The sequence below is a fragment of the Fistularia commersonii genome, chromosome 22, assembly GCF_037954325.1.
Source record: "Fistularia commersonii isolate RoL2024-O1a breed Wild chromosome 22, RoL_Fcom_v1.0, whole genome shotgun sequence".
In the NCBI taxonomy this organism is placed as follows: domain Eukaryota; kingdom Metazoa; phylum Chordata; class Actinopteri; order Syngnathiformes; family Fistulariidae; genus Fistularia; species Fistularia commersonii.
The window spans coordinates 14,210,862-14,226,062 of record NC_141305.1 but is presented as its reverse complement, the minus strand read 5'-3'; the positions used below and the strand labels follow the sequence as shown (position 1 = coordinate 14,226,062).

At 38.7% G+C, this 15,201-nt stretch overlaps 1 protein-coding gene across 2 annotated transcripts; it reads right to left on the bottom strand.

The window, feature by feature from the left end:
* Positions 1 to 946: 946 nt before the first annotated feature.
* Positions 947 to 14,720, bottom strand: lhx2b (LIM homeobox 2b). Of its 2 annotated transcripts, none has more exons than XM_086169810.1 (5): positions 14,243 to 14,720; positions 12,724 to 12,926; positions 11,711 to 12,081; positions 6,259 to 6,464; positions 947 to 1,729 (listed from the first exon to the last, which is right to left on the bottom strand). In XM_086169810.1, exons 1-5 carry the CDS (start codon positions 14,423 to 14,425, stop codon positions 1,439 to 1,441), a joined length of 1,254 nt encoding a protein of 417 aa, XP_086025936.1. In that variant the 5' UTR covers positions 14,426 to 14,720; the 3' UTR covers positions 947 to 1,438. The 2 variants fall into 2 exon arrangements, with proteins under 2 accessions (XP_086025936.1, XP_086025937.1); XM_086169811.1 differs by having other exon boundaries at positions 1,426 to 1,729; positions 11,711 to 12,078; positions 14,243 to 14,719.
* Positions 14,721 to 15,201: the final 481 nt, after the last annotated feature.

The following is a 15,201-nucleotide window of genomic DNA, read 5'->3' as shown; positions in this document are numbered from 1 at the left end:
TTAGTCGTAGTAGCAGTATACGTGTCTTTTCTTTTCACCTACCCGAAACTGAAATGTGAATTTTGTTTTCTGTGTAGCATCAGCAAGTGTACTTGAATGTCTATAATGAACTTTTTATTGTTGTGGCCTGTTCTTTTGTCTCTCCCCTCTCTGTCCCCTCCTCCATCTCGCTCATTCTCTCTCTGTATGAGCAGTTCATGCAGTTCTACACAGAATGTACTACATATTGATATTTCTTTTTATTGTATTGAAAACTCTGAAGTTGATGAAATGTCCAGCAGAGCTGTGTTATTACTAATGCTGGCTGCCTATTGAGATTTATTTATTTATCTATTCGCTTTTTTGGTGAAAAACAGCCTTTTAATGTTAAAATGTTCTGACTTGAATGAATAATTATCAGGAGACTGACCAAACCAATTCTGAATTTTGTCTTACAATGGTATTACAATGCAACACCTTTTTTTAAAAAATACTATTTTTTTTCTTTTTTCTAATATGAATAAAATGTCTGCCGTATTCTTAAAATGCAAAACAAAAATCCTGATTATTTTTTTTTCTTATACATTGCACTTATGCCAGAGTTTAGTTTTGTCCTTGTTCAATGTTTTCTCTGGCGTTTCAGACAAATATTTAAGAAAAAATATATATGGCTTTTTCTTATTTTTCTTGTGGTTGGCCATCCAGTATTGTGTTGAAGAAAATTCTATCAGTCAGGCTGCCAGAGACACAACCAGCAGGGACTCATTGGGTACTTGTTATATTACAGCTTGTGACAAATTGAAGAATGTTAAAAAGAACGGAAGCAACCTCCAAGTCGTCCAAAATAATGATTCTGATACTCACATTAGTCGGAACACCAAAAGAACACACTGAGGCACACACACTTTTTTTCTGGTCTCAGCCAAAGGTGACACCAGTGAGCAGAAAATGGACTGTGAGACACATATCAGTTTTCGATAATGTAACCTGTGTTTAATCTCAGATTTGTCCCAAGAAAAGATTTTCACAATCCCTCTAACAGTGACTCTTGTACAACAACATAAATACTGTGCTGGAGAAAATTCATTTCAAAAAAAAAGAAAAATGAAGCAGTTTTGTTTTTTTGTTTTTTTCTATTCTCCCCTGTAGTCTCTTTCTGTAAACATTGAAAAATGCAAATCAAGTGTCTTCAGTTCTCGACACGACAACAACATCAAAATAACAAGTGTTTTCCGTCTTTTCCGTCTGTGACGATAGAGATATCCTCGATTGGGCTCAGAGCAACTTTTTATTAAAATGTATTTTATTTTTATTTTCTTCTCTAATCCATTTAATGTTTGAAAGGGTGCTCAGTTTTTGTTTTTTTTGCTTTTTTTTTGTATGTTTTCTTGCTTTTTGTATGTTTTCAGGCCGAGTAGGGAGGGGATCCAGCCAGGGCGAGTAGGGAGGGGAAGGTCCATCAGAAGAGGCTGGTCAGCGTTGTCTGTGAAGGACTCCGGCACTCGTGGACGTCCATGCCACCCGGCACTGAGGTGAGCACAGAGGTAACTGTGGGCATGGTGGGGTTGGTCAAGTCTGTCAGGGTGGTGGGGGTGCTGGAAGGGCTCATGGAGGCGTTGGAAATCTCAGAGGCAGGGCCGGACGGTGTCCCGCCTTGCAGCGTGGAGCCATCAGATGCCTTGTCCACCCCAGTGCTTTCCTGCCGCAGCAGGTTCCTCCTGAATTTAGCTCGAGCATTTTGGAACCAGACCTGCCACCAAATATTTATCAAAGATGAAATGAATGACAGTCAGAGAAATGCACTGTGATCTGAGTATATGGAAGATAATTATCAAGTGGATGTGCATTAAATCATTTTAATGCACAATATGAAGGCTTTGAAGACAATGAAATGTAGCTTAAGTCACAGTACATGTAACCATGATGATAGAGTGTCTTGATATATTCATTGTAAAGATTTTTTTTTCTTTTGGGGGTTTGTCTTTTTGTTTTTACAAAATCAAAGATACATTTCTTTTAACAAAGTTTTTAAAAAAGGAGAAATTCCAATACATTCACTAATGCTATGATAACAAGCTAATTAGTAAATTTCTTTTCTTCATTGTATTATAATATTCATATTTTATGTATTTAATACAAATTACAGTTCAGCCTCTTACTGCTTTTAATTCACAACCCCAGTTGACTTAAGTATACATTAGTTTGACAACAAAGATACATTTAAATTCTGGTTTCAAGCCTCAAAATCTCAAATTTTATAAAAAGACAAGCAGCTCTTTCAGGAATGTTTCTAATTCAATCATTTTTGGGGGAAAAAATGGTTAAAATGTATTTTGGGTAGGATTGTCTACATTACTTCCACTACGCTGTTACCAGTTGTAGGTTTTTCTTCCTCTACACATGTTTTACTATTTTCCTAATTTTTTCCAACTAGCATCTGTCTATTTTCTTGTTTTAATAGATGCTAAATGGAAAGTAGTCCCCACTTATTACGATTTTTCATCCCCTTGTGGTTTCAAAGCACTTTATACTGGATTGTATTCACCCTTTCAGACACACACTCACACACTGATGGTGGCAAAGCTGCCATGCAAGGTGCTAAGACACTTAAGAGCAACTGGGGTTTTGGTGTCTTTCCAAAGGACACTTCAGCACGCAGATGCTGCTCTACCAGTTCTGAATATCCTGAACAATTGGGAAACTGTTGGCATCTTATTTTAGAAATCCCTTTTTTTTAATTTTCATTGAATATGCTGGGGCAGCTATAAGATACCAAACTATCTTGATTTCTCCAAAGTTAAAAACAAATGCAAGTAAGAATGTCATTGTTGAAAGCTTATTTGATAAATTCGGCATTTTGCAGTCACTTCTTGAACTTCAATTATGTTGTACTATTCTTTTTATATTTACCCATAAACTGCAAACCGTCTTTTAACACATGGTTTAAAGCTTAATAAAACTCTGTCCCACGGGCCTGAAACTGACTTTAAAAACCTTCACTATATTTTAATGACAGCCAAATAGTGACTGAACTTTCTTTCAGTTTTCTCAATACTACCGAATCGTTTTCAATCCTGTGAAAAATAGAGATGCTGAGGTATCTCTATTGCTGGAGGAAGGGAAAACCAGATTTAAGAATAGCAGATGTTATGATTCTATTTTTAAAAATTATTGTACAGAATAAACACCAAATTCTTGTGATTCTAGCCTCTTCGGCCTCTAGTTGGCAAAAGAAAAAGTCATTTGACTATGTCCTGTTTAGATTTAGTCTACTATTGATTCAAGCATGCTAAAATTGCTGGATCGGACATACGAGTATATGTTTGCGATACCCCGCTGTCCCTCACACGTTGATACCACTTGCACATTTCCATGTAACCAATATTTGAGGTACGAATATGGTATTCGCTTACTTTATCAGCAAAGATTTAGATTTCAACGTGAAAGTACAGTGTTTCAAACCATCAGTTACATTCGACCGCTCGATATAGAACAATATATGAACAAATGCATGTCCAAGATGTAAAAGAAAAACAACCCATTAATACCAAAATACCCCCAAAACGGAATTACGTCTGTTGCTACTCAAATAGTACTAAGCATTTCAAAATAATAGCAATGTTGAATATATGCATCAGTTTCAGGTGGTTATTGCGCAAATGTTTAACATATTGCTATCACTCATTTCAGATCTCTCTTTTACCATAAGGCGACATCCATCCCTTTTAGCATCCATTAATGATGTTGTTGTTGTTGTTGTTTCTGGCCTTACACTGTGCTAGTTTTACGATACTTGAAGAAGACAGCGCAGTTCTATTTTGATACGAGTCGTATGTTGATTCGCAGCCCATTTCCCCCACACATCGATCAGAGAAAGTTTAGTTAGCATCAAAAGGCAGAATATGCGTGACATATCAGGACTTTTCATCAGGACACAATAGCCACCAGGAATCGGTAAATGGCAATTGCTCGAGTGCGACAGTGCATTGGGGCGTACTTTACATTTCGTACATTTTCAAATATCTAATATGTGTCAAACCATAAATATAGACCTGGTCAAGTGTATCTTAACCCAATTTTCATATTTGACCTTGTCAAATAATCACCCAAATACCAAAGGTCCTATTACATCAGTGATCAGTTTAAAATGAACCTATGTGAAATGAATGAAGGTTTAACGGTACGATGAAACCGAGGTGACGAAATGTAATCTCTAACCCGCCTTCCTCCCCATCTTCTGAAACGTCATAAGACATTTTGAGCCGCATCGGAGCGAATGTCATATGTATGTGATACCAAAGCGCTGATGTCATTGGACATATCATTGGTAACATCTTGAATTGTCAAATTTCTTTTTCCTAATCCTTCTCAGGTCCTTCTCTCTCCACCTTAAAACGAGCATCCAAATTCAAAGGCCCAATGTTTTCCAATGTCACCTTACACACTTTTAAAGTGATGTATGTTTTAAAATGGTAACTGTCGCCACAGACTTGACTAGCAGTGTGTTATGATCGTGACAATGTGTCAATGTGACAACTAACATTATCATGTGAAAATTTCCTGACATTTGAAAAGTGAAGGCTCAAATACTCATGAGAAACAGTTCATGGAACTCTGAACATTTCAAATTAAAGCCAAGAACCATGAAACAACATGACTCGGTAAACAGCATTCGTATCAGACACTGTCATACAGGAGCATATCTGAAATGTAACTATGTTGGCACTTGTACCACAAAAAAAAAACACTGTGTCAATTTATGGAATTTTAAATCACACTGTGCTAATTAAAGTCTTTAGTACGTAATGGCATCGATATGGATTTGTAGTCTTTGTATTTCTGGAAATAGTCCCAATCTTGAAATATACATACAGCAATAATAAGGGAAAAAAATGATTAGGATTCTGTAAGACTGTACGAATCCACAAAAACACGGTGGTATAAATGTTTGATCACAGTATTCACCACAAAATGTGCTGTTTTTTTCCCAGAATTTTGGGAGCCTCTCAAGTTGATTTAGTTCCTAAAATACGACAAAAAGTGATTGAAAAAGGAAAATTGCCGGTACTACCGTATTTATGCATCACATCCTGACAGAAAACCACGAGGGTAGATGACTCTCCGATATTAAAACCACACTTTTGACCCCCCCAAAGAAATACACACACACACACACACACACACACACAAACATTAGGCCTGGGAATTTACTCGCCGTCGGGGTGAAATGAAACCACAGACTCATTCAGCCCACAAGTCAAACATAGAGTGGATTATTTCTACATTCCCCCCTCCCGTACCAGCTTGAACACATCTTCTCCACATGTCTGTCTGCATTGACTGGAGAGGAGGATAAAAGAAACCCAGAGCCTGCTTGCTCCTCTTCTGTGTACAAAACTTGTAAAAGCCTTTTACGTCTTGTGGATAAATACAGAGAGAAAGGCAGCGGTGGCTGTGCAAGAATAAGGCTTTTCTTTCATCTTGGACAAGAAGAAATAAAGCTGGCTGCTTCTGCGGGTGCTGCTATTTGATGACATTATTCTCACATTTGTAATTAAATTAATGGTTCTGCTAAATATCCCCTTCAGAAGCCTTAAAGATCAGTGTTGAAATAACCATTTCTGCTGTCTTATTTCAAACATTTAATCATTTTTGTGTGTAATAAATGTGTGCAGAGCGCATCATCGAAACATGATGGAACCATGGGAAACAACTCTTAAACTGCAATGACAGCCATGAAAACTTGAAAGTATCAAAGCAAAATGACAGTTCATTTACTTTTGTTGTTGTATTTTTTTTTTTCCACAAGACTGAATTAAAGCTTTATTCACTCAAAAAATAAATAAAGAAATTGATTCAGAAATCTTTTTGTCTCATTTCTTCTCAGTCCCCAAGATACTTTGCTGCTTTCTTCAGTGAAAAACAAATGCTTTGTTGTGTTTTGGCTTTCTTCTCTCATAGTACACTGCTTTTTATATTTCATCCCGGAGTCTTTGCCATAACAGAGCATTGACCACTAAGATAGGCTGCATTCTTGCACAATTGCCCATGCTAACTATTTCAAACAGGAAAAAAAAGATTGTGTTTCTTTTCAAAGCATTCACTTCATGTTTGCAAATTGGATTTTCATTGAAATGCTATTATTATTATTATTATTATTATTATTATTATTATTATTATTATTATTATTATTATTATTATTATTATTATTATTTCCCCATTTGTCAGATTTATTTTAATTTATTTTCCATTTATTTTGATTCATTTGGCCGAATTTACCTGTAAGACCCGTTTGGTGAGGCCGGTCTTCTGGGCGAGCTGTTTAAGGTCCTTGGCATCAGGATTGTGGTTGATGGCAAAGTAGGACTTCATGGTTCTCAGCTGGTGGTGTTTGAAGGATGTCCGCATACGCTTGGTCTTCTGACTGGAGCTGTACTGGGAGTCCCGGTCCATGGACTCACCATCGTTCTCATTGCAGCTCAGTGCTAAGAAAGATCACGGGAATATTGGTGATTAGATTCTTAAAAATCCACACATTTCCCATGATTTTATTTCATTTCAGTTCTAATCAACAACACACTCGCTGCTCATTGTAGAGAGACTGCAACAAATACTATATAATAATTATTGAAAAATGAATGTCAGCAAGTTCTGGGAGATATTCAGCTAAGGATAATTTCAATGTTTCAGTTTCTGGTCAATTAATATGTCAACATAGATGAATATATCAATGCACTTGGAGCTTCACAATAACATGAAGACGGTAATCTCAAGAGTTGGGCTGCATCAAGATGCTCTCTGTTTGCAATTGGTAAAGTCTGCCAAGTAAATGTCAACTATTAGCTCTAACCAATTTCATTTCTAGTCAAACATCTCTTGAGAGTATCACATAAAGCAGCATATATGATATTTCTCATATAAGATGATATTGCCGTAAAATCAAAATTGTCATGTTTGCCAGTTGGACTTTTTTTACATAGTGCTCACCAAAACTTGAGCAGTACAGTTATACATATGTGAAAACCAACGTGTATTCATAACTTCTTCCTCCTCTTCTCCTTTCGGCTTTTCATTTCAGGGGTCACCACAGCGAATCAACCTTTTCCATCTAACCCTGTTCTCTTTATCCTCCTCTCTCATACCAACTACCTCCATGACTAACATACATAAAATCTGACAGCAAATATTTTATCATTAGACATTGGTTTTCAAATTATATTGTTCTGCAAAACTTGTAGTCATTAAATTACTCATAAATATGAAGACATTTCATAGAAAAATAAAAGATAAATATACTTGGGAAGGCTTTGCTTTAATGATAAAAACCTCTTTGTCTTTATATCTCTTTAGGTTTCGGTTTAAAAAAACTCGATACTAATTCCAAAACAGAGTTACTCAAATATGATTTGAGATAAATGGGCCTCATTTAAATCATGTTATTTGATTTAACACAAGTATCAAAAATCACCCCAACAACATTATTATTCAATTTCAATAAATTGCATAGATCAATATTCATATTACTTTCCAAGTCTGATAATAACATGGCACATGAATAAATGGGTGAAAAAAAGAAAGTATGAAAAAGAGAGAACTAAGTGCTAACTTGCAGAGATTACTTGAATTCCAATCATAGTCATTTCAGATTTGGCATATTTAAGAACAATGTGAGTTTCTCACCAGATACAAATATTTATCAAATATGTAAACAAATATCTTTGGTAGATCTTAAATACTTGTGCATTTCTGGGACATAAAGTAAAGATCATTCTGAGCACATTTGTCTCATCTCCTATGAGACACACTGGTTATGAGACAAAATCAATTCACAATAGAATCGAGAATAAGGGACTATGGGTTAAGACATTACAAAAAGTAAGTACTAACAATTGCTAAAATAAAAAAAAAAACATCTCTTTTTGCTTGACTGAAATCTGGAGAATGTTGCCCAACGTATACTTAATACAAGTAGTAATGTCAGTAAGTAAGTAATGAAATTTAACGTAAGGCTATGTCTGTGCATTGATGACCTCGTTTAAAAAGAGAATAATAAAGAATGCTAAAAAAAAAGTTGCGTGACAAAACAAATACACAAAACTCGTGTAAACATGTATTACTACTATACGTATATTTACCACACTTGGAAGTATAACTGTCGATAGGATTCTTTTTGGTATCATTAAACTAATTGCATAGCTCACTATTTTTTACTTGTAAAAAATAACGACGGGCCACATTGACACGTCCTTTGACTGTTACACCCGCGCAAACGCGCCTCCACGAAAACTTCTTCTTATCCTTATTGGTTTTTAAAAGTTCACCTAACGGTTCTTCTTCCCCTCTCTGACACTCATCCAGCCTGTTGACAAAATGCATTGAGGTTCGCGTCTCTGGACGAGCTTATAGATGATATAATGTGATGTAATAACCCAAAAAGGGAGTGAGTGAGAGTGGAGGGGAGAGAAAAAAAAGCACTCAACACAAAGACAGGAAGAAGAGAGAGTTTTTGCTGACGTCTTGCTTTAGGACTTTGCAGCTAAACACTCCCCTCGTTTTGTTTCTTTTTTTCCTCTGGCATTTAAATCTTTAAAATCAATCCGATCAAACTTTGCCCATGTGACCTGACAGCTGTTTGTTGCAGCTGCAGACTCTCCTCGCCCTCGCCTGTCCCCGTCTGTCTGCAGGGGGAGGAAGCGCAAGCACGTATTTCTCCCAGTCTGCATTAAGAGAAAATTAAAAGAAAAAAAATCTTGGCAACGGGAAAAGTGTTGCTGCACGAATAACAGTTCGAGCTCGATATCAGAATGATGGAACGATGAATATGAAGTGAGTGAAAAGCATCTGAATAACACTTCACTTAATTAGCTCATACACACCAGCGGAACAAATGCCGCTTCCGGGCCAAAGCATATGCTGCAGCATTTTGAACAAAATATAAAACAACAACACCAACAAAAGGAGAGCCAGCACACGCATTTTCTGCTCGACTCGTCGTCCCGTCACACGCACCGTGGTCGGCGTGTTCCGATCGGTGGCCAAGAAAGCTGCACAGGTGAGGCTGGGCTACGCTTACGCTTCACGACCGGAAGAGGACGCACTGCCTCTTCACTGCCTCACACTCAACACGTCCGGCTTCAGTCAATACGCCTTGCTTGTTCGTTCAAAAAAAAAAAGGAAAAAGAAAAAAACATGTCTTTGTTTCTTGGGAAAAAAAAATCAAATCAATAAATTCATCAAGATCGGTTTTCTTTTCATTTTATATCGGATTGTAAAGCAAATGAAACATTTCCATGGCATTTTCTGATTTCCTGAGGTTCCTCAGCATTTTTTTTTTCAGGTAAATCAATGTTGTCATATGAGACAGCAGGTTAAACTTGATTTAAATAGAAATCAGTAAAGACTGCAACCACATTATTTTCAAAGCTGATTCTTCTGTTATTCTATTCTATTTGGTTATCTAGGGTGGATAGCTCTAGAAAATACAATTAAACGTTGAATAATGTTAAAGAGGGCCCTCAGACATTCACAAAGATATGCATAATTATGTCTCAAAACGGTAATGATGCTGAAAAAAGAGCATTGAAACATTGAAAGAGCTGAAATTTGAAATATCGGATATTTTTTTCATGACAGGAAATGATTTGTTAGTTCTGTACAATAACTGGTCAATCATTTAAAAGTTGACAAATAACCAATTTGTGGTTACACCTCATTTTATCATACAACGTGTGCCACCATTGGACCAAATGATTGAACTTGTTAAGAACATGAACAGAGTGGGATGGGGAGGGGGCTTCGAAGGAACAAAATGTATAAAGAGAAAATGTGAATGGAAATATAAGTCAGACAGATATTTAAAAAATGGCCGATTAAATTAGATGCATGGTATAACCTATAATAAATAGAAACTGCAAAACAAAAATTAAGTCTTTGCTTTTGCTCATGTGAAATTAAAAATGTATGATATAATAGAAGGTGACATGAAATATATATATATATATATATAACTCAACATCACTTTCACTTGTTGCACTTATGTTAGGCTTCGGATCGTAGCTGTAAGAAATTTGAATTAGTTAACTCCTTTTTGAAAATCATATATTGGGATTTTTGTGACTCAACATGTAAACTTGCAACAATGTTTTTTCAGAAGTGGATGACAGATTAGTTGAACTACAAGTCCACAATCCACAGCCAAACTTCATGTGGATTTTCCAGGGAAATTGACAAACCCCATAAACTAAATAAATTAAACCCCTTTGTGAGCTTTGTGGGCGCCTTTGCTGACCAACTTTAATAGATATCTGCTTGTAATTTCTTTGGTGTGACCCCGTTGACTGGCTAACAAACACTGCGGTGAGCAGATAGAGCTGTAGGAAAGTTCTAGTGCTCCTTCTTCCAGTGAATAACTCATCAAATCACATTGAGCTCTCATGCTACACACTCAGCTTGGCCTGCTCCCAGTACACAGTCTCCAGCTTTGTGTGTGTGTGTGTGTGTGTGTGTGTGTGTGTGTGTGTGTGTGTGTGAGAGAGAGAGAGAGAGAGAGAGAGAGAGAGAGAGGGAGAGATGGGGGTGAGGGGGTATCTGCAGATGTCAATGGAGTCTGACAAGTGGAAAAGGGTGAAAGCAAAACCCGGAACATCAAAAAAGTTTCCCTTTTGTAATCCCTGAGAGTACATGGGAGACAGACCCACTGAGCTGAAACACGACTTTAAAACTAACAAACACGTATTTTTGAGAGACCTTTATTCAGAATCTCTTCTGATCATTTTCTTAAAACATTTAATACTAGAGAAAAAAACTTGCTTAAGGCGCTTTAAAATCAACCCCCCACTGTGTGGTTATGAATGATTCAAGCGTCAAAAAATCTTGTCATATAGAAAATAAAAATTAAAATTGATAGGACTAACGTCCCTTTTCAGTTCGCACTGACAACATCCCTGAGGTTTGATTATTCTTGGTCTGTGTTCATCTCTTCATTTCTTCATGCTTTACTTTTATTGGTACACAGTAATTGCCTTGAGGGCGAATTAAAAAAAGGAAAGAAGCAACAGAGTATCCATAAAAAAGAAAGAAAGAAATCAATAAATGAAGTATACATAAAAGGTCCTTAAATGCAACATAGAAGAGACACCCATTTAGATCCGTAACCGAACGGAGATATTAAAAATGGCGCCTGTGAATCTCCGATTCTCTGATATACGACCTGTTATTGAAAAATAAAATAAAATAAAATAAAATAAAATAAAATAAAATAAAAAAAAAATAATAAAATAAAATAAAATAAGATAAAACAATCAATTAAGAAACCTGTCAAAAGGCTTGTGACTGGCATCTGACACAAGAACACCCCCACCAGCAGCAGCAAGGGGATGTTTCTGTGATGAAACCTGTCAAATCTTCATCCTCACCCACTCAGACGGCACACTATTTGATTTTTATTCACACAGCAACCGCTTTTTTTTTCAACCCGTGAAACGTCCTCTTTTGGTTATGATATACACAGGGAAAAATTATGCTCGCGAAGTGTTTAGGTTTTTCTGTTTGTTTTTTGTTTTGTTTTGTTTTGTGTTGTTTTGTTTTGTTTTGTTTTGTTTTGTTTTGTTTTGTTTTGTTTTGTTTTGTTTTGTTTTGTTTTGTTTTGTTTTGTTTTGTTTTGTTTTGTTTTGTTTTGTCAAAGCACGACTATCTTATCTCCCCATTTTCCTGACGAAAGAGAGCGTCATACCTGCGTTATAAGCGGCCAGCTCGGCTCCGGGCCCGGGGCTCTTCCTCTTCCTCGGCCGTCCCTTCTGCACCGTCCCCACGCCGTTGAAGTAGGATAGTCCGAGCGTGTTGGCCGGGCCCAGGCCTTTGTGTGGGACCACGTCCGCGTGGTTAAAGTGTGTCTGATATTCTCCCTGGATGAGAGTCTCAAAGTGCAGGCGGCAGTAGACCAGACTGTCCTTCATCCCGAAGTGGTCCCCGGTGGTCAGCATCTTGCTGCAGGTGGTGCAGGTGAAGCAGTTGAGGTGGTAAACAAGGTCCCGCGCACGCATCACCATCTCCGAGGCGGAGATCCCAAGGTGGCACCGGGCACATCTCTGCACCGAAAATCTTCTGCGGACAAGACAGAGCCGACATCAGAAGAGGGTGGGGGGGCAACGATGCCTGCTGACACTGGCACGATAACGCGTCTATCTTTAATGATATATCTATTTCATGAATAGATGTTAACGTGTACTCTCCCTGTGCGCCTTGCCGGTTGTACACAGGGAAGCTCAAGCCACCGTTACTCAGGTATTATTGATAGCACTTTCTAAAATACCCATACATGTGAATATTTTAAAATGAAAACCAAGCATTCGTTGTTATAGGTAGGATGTTCGATAAAAAAATAAATTAATAAAAATAAATAAATAAACGCCCCCTCCCACCCTGACCCAAATAACCCTGAACAGAACCTTTAAGTGGGTATACTTTGGGCACTTTCGTCATTTTTTTTCATTCAATCGCCCGTCACCTCAATAAGATAACAATTACTGACATAGAATCAGCTCAGAAATTGTTTTCGTGTGCATTTAAATCCATATATATCCATAAAAATGTGTGTGTGTGTGTGTGTGTGTGTGTGTATGCGTGTGTGTGTGTGTGTGTGTATGCGTGTGTGTGTGTGTGTGTGTGTGCATATACACCTTAATATGTTGAACCTATTCAGACTTGTAGTCCAGAATGTCCTAAGGCGAACATGGCGGCTCCTACCTGTAGTAGTCTTCCTTGCAGTAGATGCTGCCGTCCTTGCTGAAGCAGGTGAGCTCGGATTCCAGGTTGAGTTTGCACTCACAGCACTTCAGACAGCGCATGTGCCACTGCTTGTCCACGGCCAGCAAGTAGTACCGGTCCGCGATCTTCCGGCCGCATCCCGCGCACAAGGCCACCCGATCAGCCGTCAGACACGGCATGGACTGTGGACACAGTGGGGTGTGGGGTATGGGGAGATAGGGTCAGAGGGGCGCGGAGTGGGGTCCGTGAAGCTCGAACTGACACATGCACACACACGCACACACACACACACACAGACACACACACACACAGACACACACACACAGACACACACACACACAGACACACACACACACACACACATTGCACACTCGTTCAATACGAAGTAAAACTATTTCCTAAGCGGAACCCACTCACTCGACACGATCATCTACCGATGACAATTTAGATGAGAATAATAAAATAATAACGAAATAATGTGATCGACACATTTGATGATTTCAGTTGCAAAAATACAACTAAAATGCAATATCAACGCGGACGCAATATTATTAAAAAAGGGGTATTATCCAGCGCGATCGAACGCAATATTATAGAAAAGGAATATGATCTATTAATAAATCCAAATAATCGGAGTAAAACAAAGAATTCGCCAAAACACTCAGAAGACACAGACCTTGACGAGTAAATAAAAGGAAATTGAGCTGATTAAATTGTATCAACGCAAAAAAGTCCTATTGAACATATAATTAGAATAATGTGTAACTGACGTGAAGTTACAACCCGACAACGCGCACGTCTCGTGAGAATGAATATAATTCATTTTGAAATTGGATACCTGATTTCCTACAAAATTTCCTTCCTGATTTCGACAAAATCGACCAAATTTTTAACCCTGGCGAGATTGTGAATTATTTTAAAAAAGAAAAAAAAAGTTCGAGGCCTGCAAGATTAGACGCACGTGCCCGCGCACACGCAGCTCGTAGGGAATCATTTTAAAAAAGAGGATGGAGCAATTTTAACCTAGGAATTTTCATTAAAACAACCTCCTTTGTTGTGTTTGGCTCTGCAGAATAACATCGTGTTGTCCACTGTACTAAATATGCAGACAGGCTGATTGTGTTGGGAAATACGGTGCATCTTATCTCCCCGGGCTTATTTTTTTAAAAGTAACACGTGAATATGGAATTCTTACGGGTGGAAATAATGTCATTTACTGCATCGTTAAGACGTTCGCTTCGTTTACAACGCAATCATTCGCGTTTTATACAATAGTTTGGATCCGTTTAGTTGCTGGGAGTAAAATAAGTTGTTTTAATGGTCCTGTGAGAGAACTTTGCAGGTTCGCCAGCAGTGTACTGGTGTTTTCTTTTTATCTTTAACCCCCCCCGCCCTCTCCCACCCTCCGGCTCTACCGATCCAGCGTCGCGGTTGACGCGCTCCCGGGCATCACCTGGCCGCTAACCGGCCAAGAGGCCCGCCGCGTATCCTCTCCTACCGTCTCCGACTCCCCCATATCGATAGCCGAGCTGATGGCCGTGGACTCGCTCTTCCCGCGGCGCTCCATCTCCTCCACCACGCCGTGCACGTCGCCTCCGGGGAGGCCGTGGAAAAGCATGGTTGCCGCGGACGGGAGGATGTTGTAGCTGTTCTCTTCGGATCTACAAGCCAAGATGTCCATCAGAGGCGCAATAACTGCCAGTCAACGATATCTCTCTTTTTTTTGTGTGTGTGTGGAGGGGGTGGGGGTGGGGGGGCTGGAAGGGATTGGGTTGGGTGGGGGTAGGGGGTCGCTTTTCCTTTTTTTTCCTGGCGTGACAAGTGAGAAATCCAGATCGGGAAGGAAGAAATGTGAAGGAGAAATCGGACACGTGCCCTCCCTCACTACGTCTCATCTGCCAATGGAAGCCGTTATTCCAATCTCTGCGGCGCTTTATTAATAAGTCCGGATTGATTCATGCAAAAAAAAAAAAAACGCCTCTTCGGTTGCGACCTATCCCACCTCCTTCCCCTCCCCTCCCTTCCCTCTCTCAGGTGAGATTATTTACTCTCTCTAATCTGACTTTCTGCCATTCGTGACGAATAAACGACACTCGAAGCCCCCGCTGAGTTGGGTCTCCTCTTCCTCTTCCTGATATCTCGGCGTTTCTGCGAGGCAAAAAAATAAAAATAATAATAATAATAATGCAGGAGCTGTGCGAGTCCTGCACTTTAAAAAGATAAAGTGCTGATGCGAAAATCCCGAAACAAGAAAATAAAAAAAAAATAAAAATAAAAAAAGTTGACAGCGAAGGACCCCCTCCCCTCTCTCTCTTCCAGAGTCAATCCAAGTTCAGCAGATCAGACTTAAGGATAAAATATATTTCAGTTTGTTCTTTTGTTTAGCTTTTTTTTTCTCTTTATAAATTCCCGCCGGCCTTCGCGAGAGAAGCGGCTCTCCTCCTTCGCGGGAGCGTT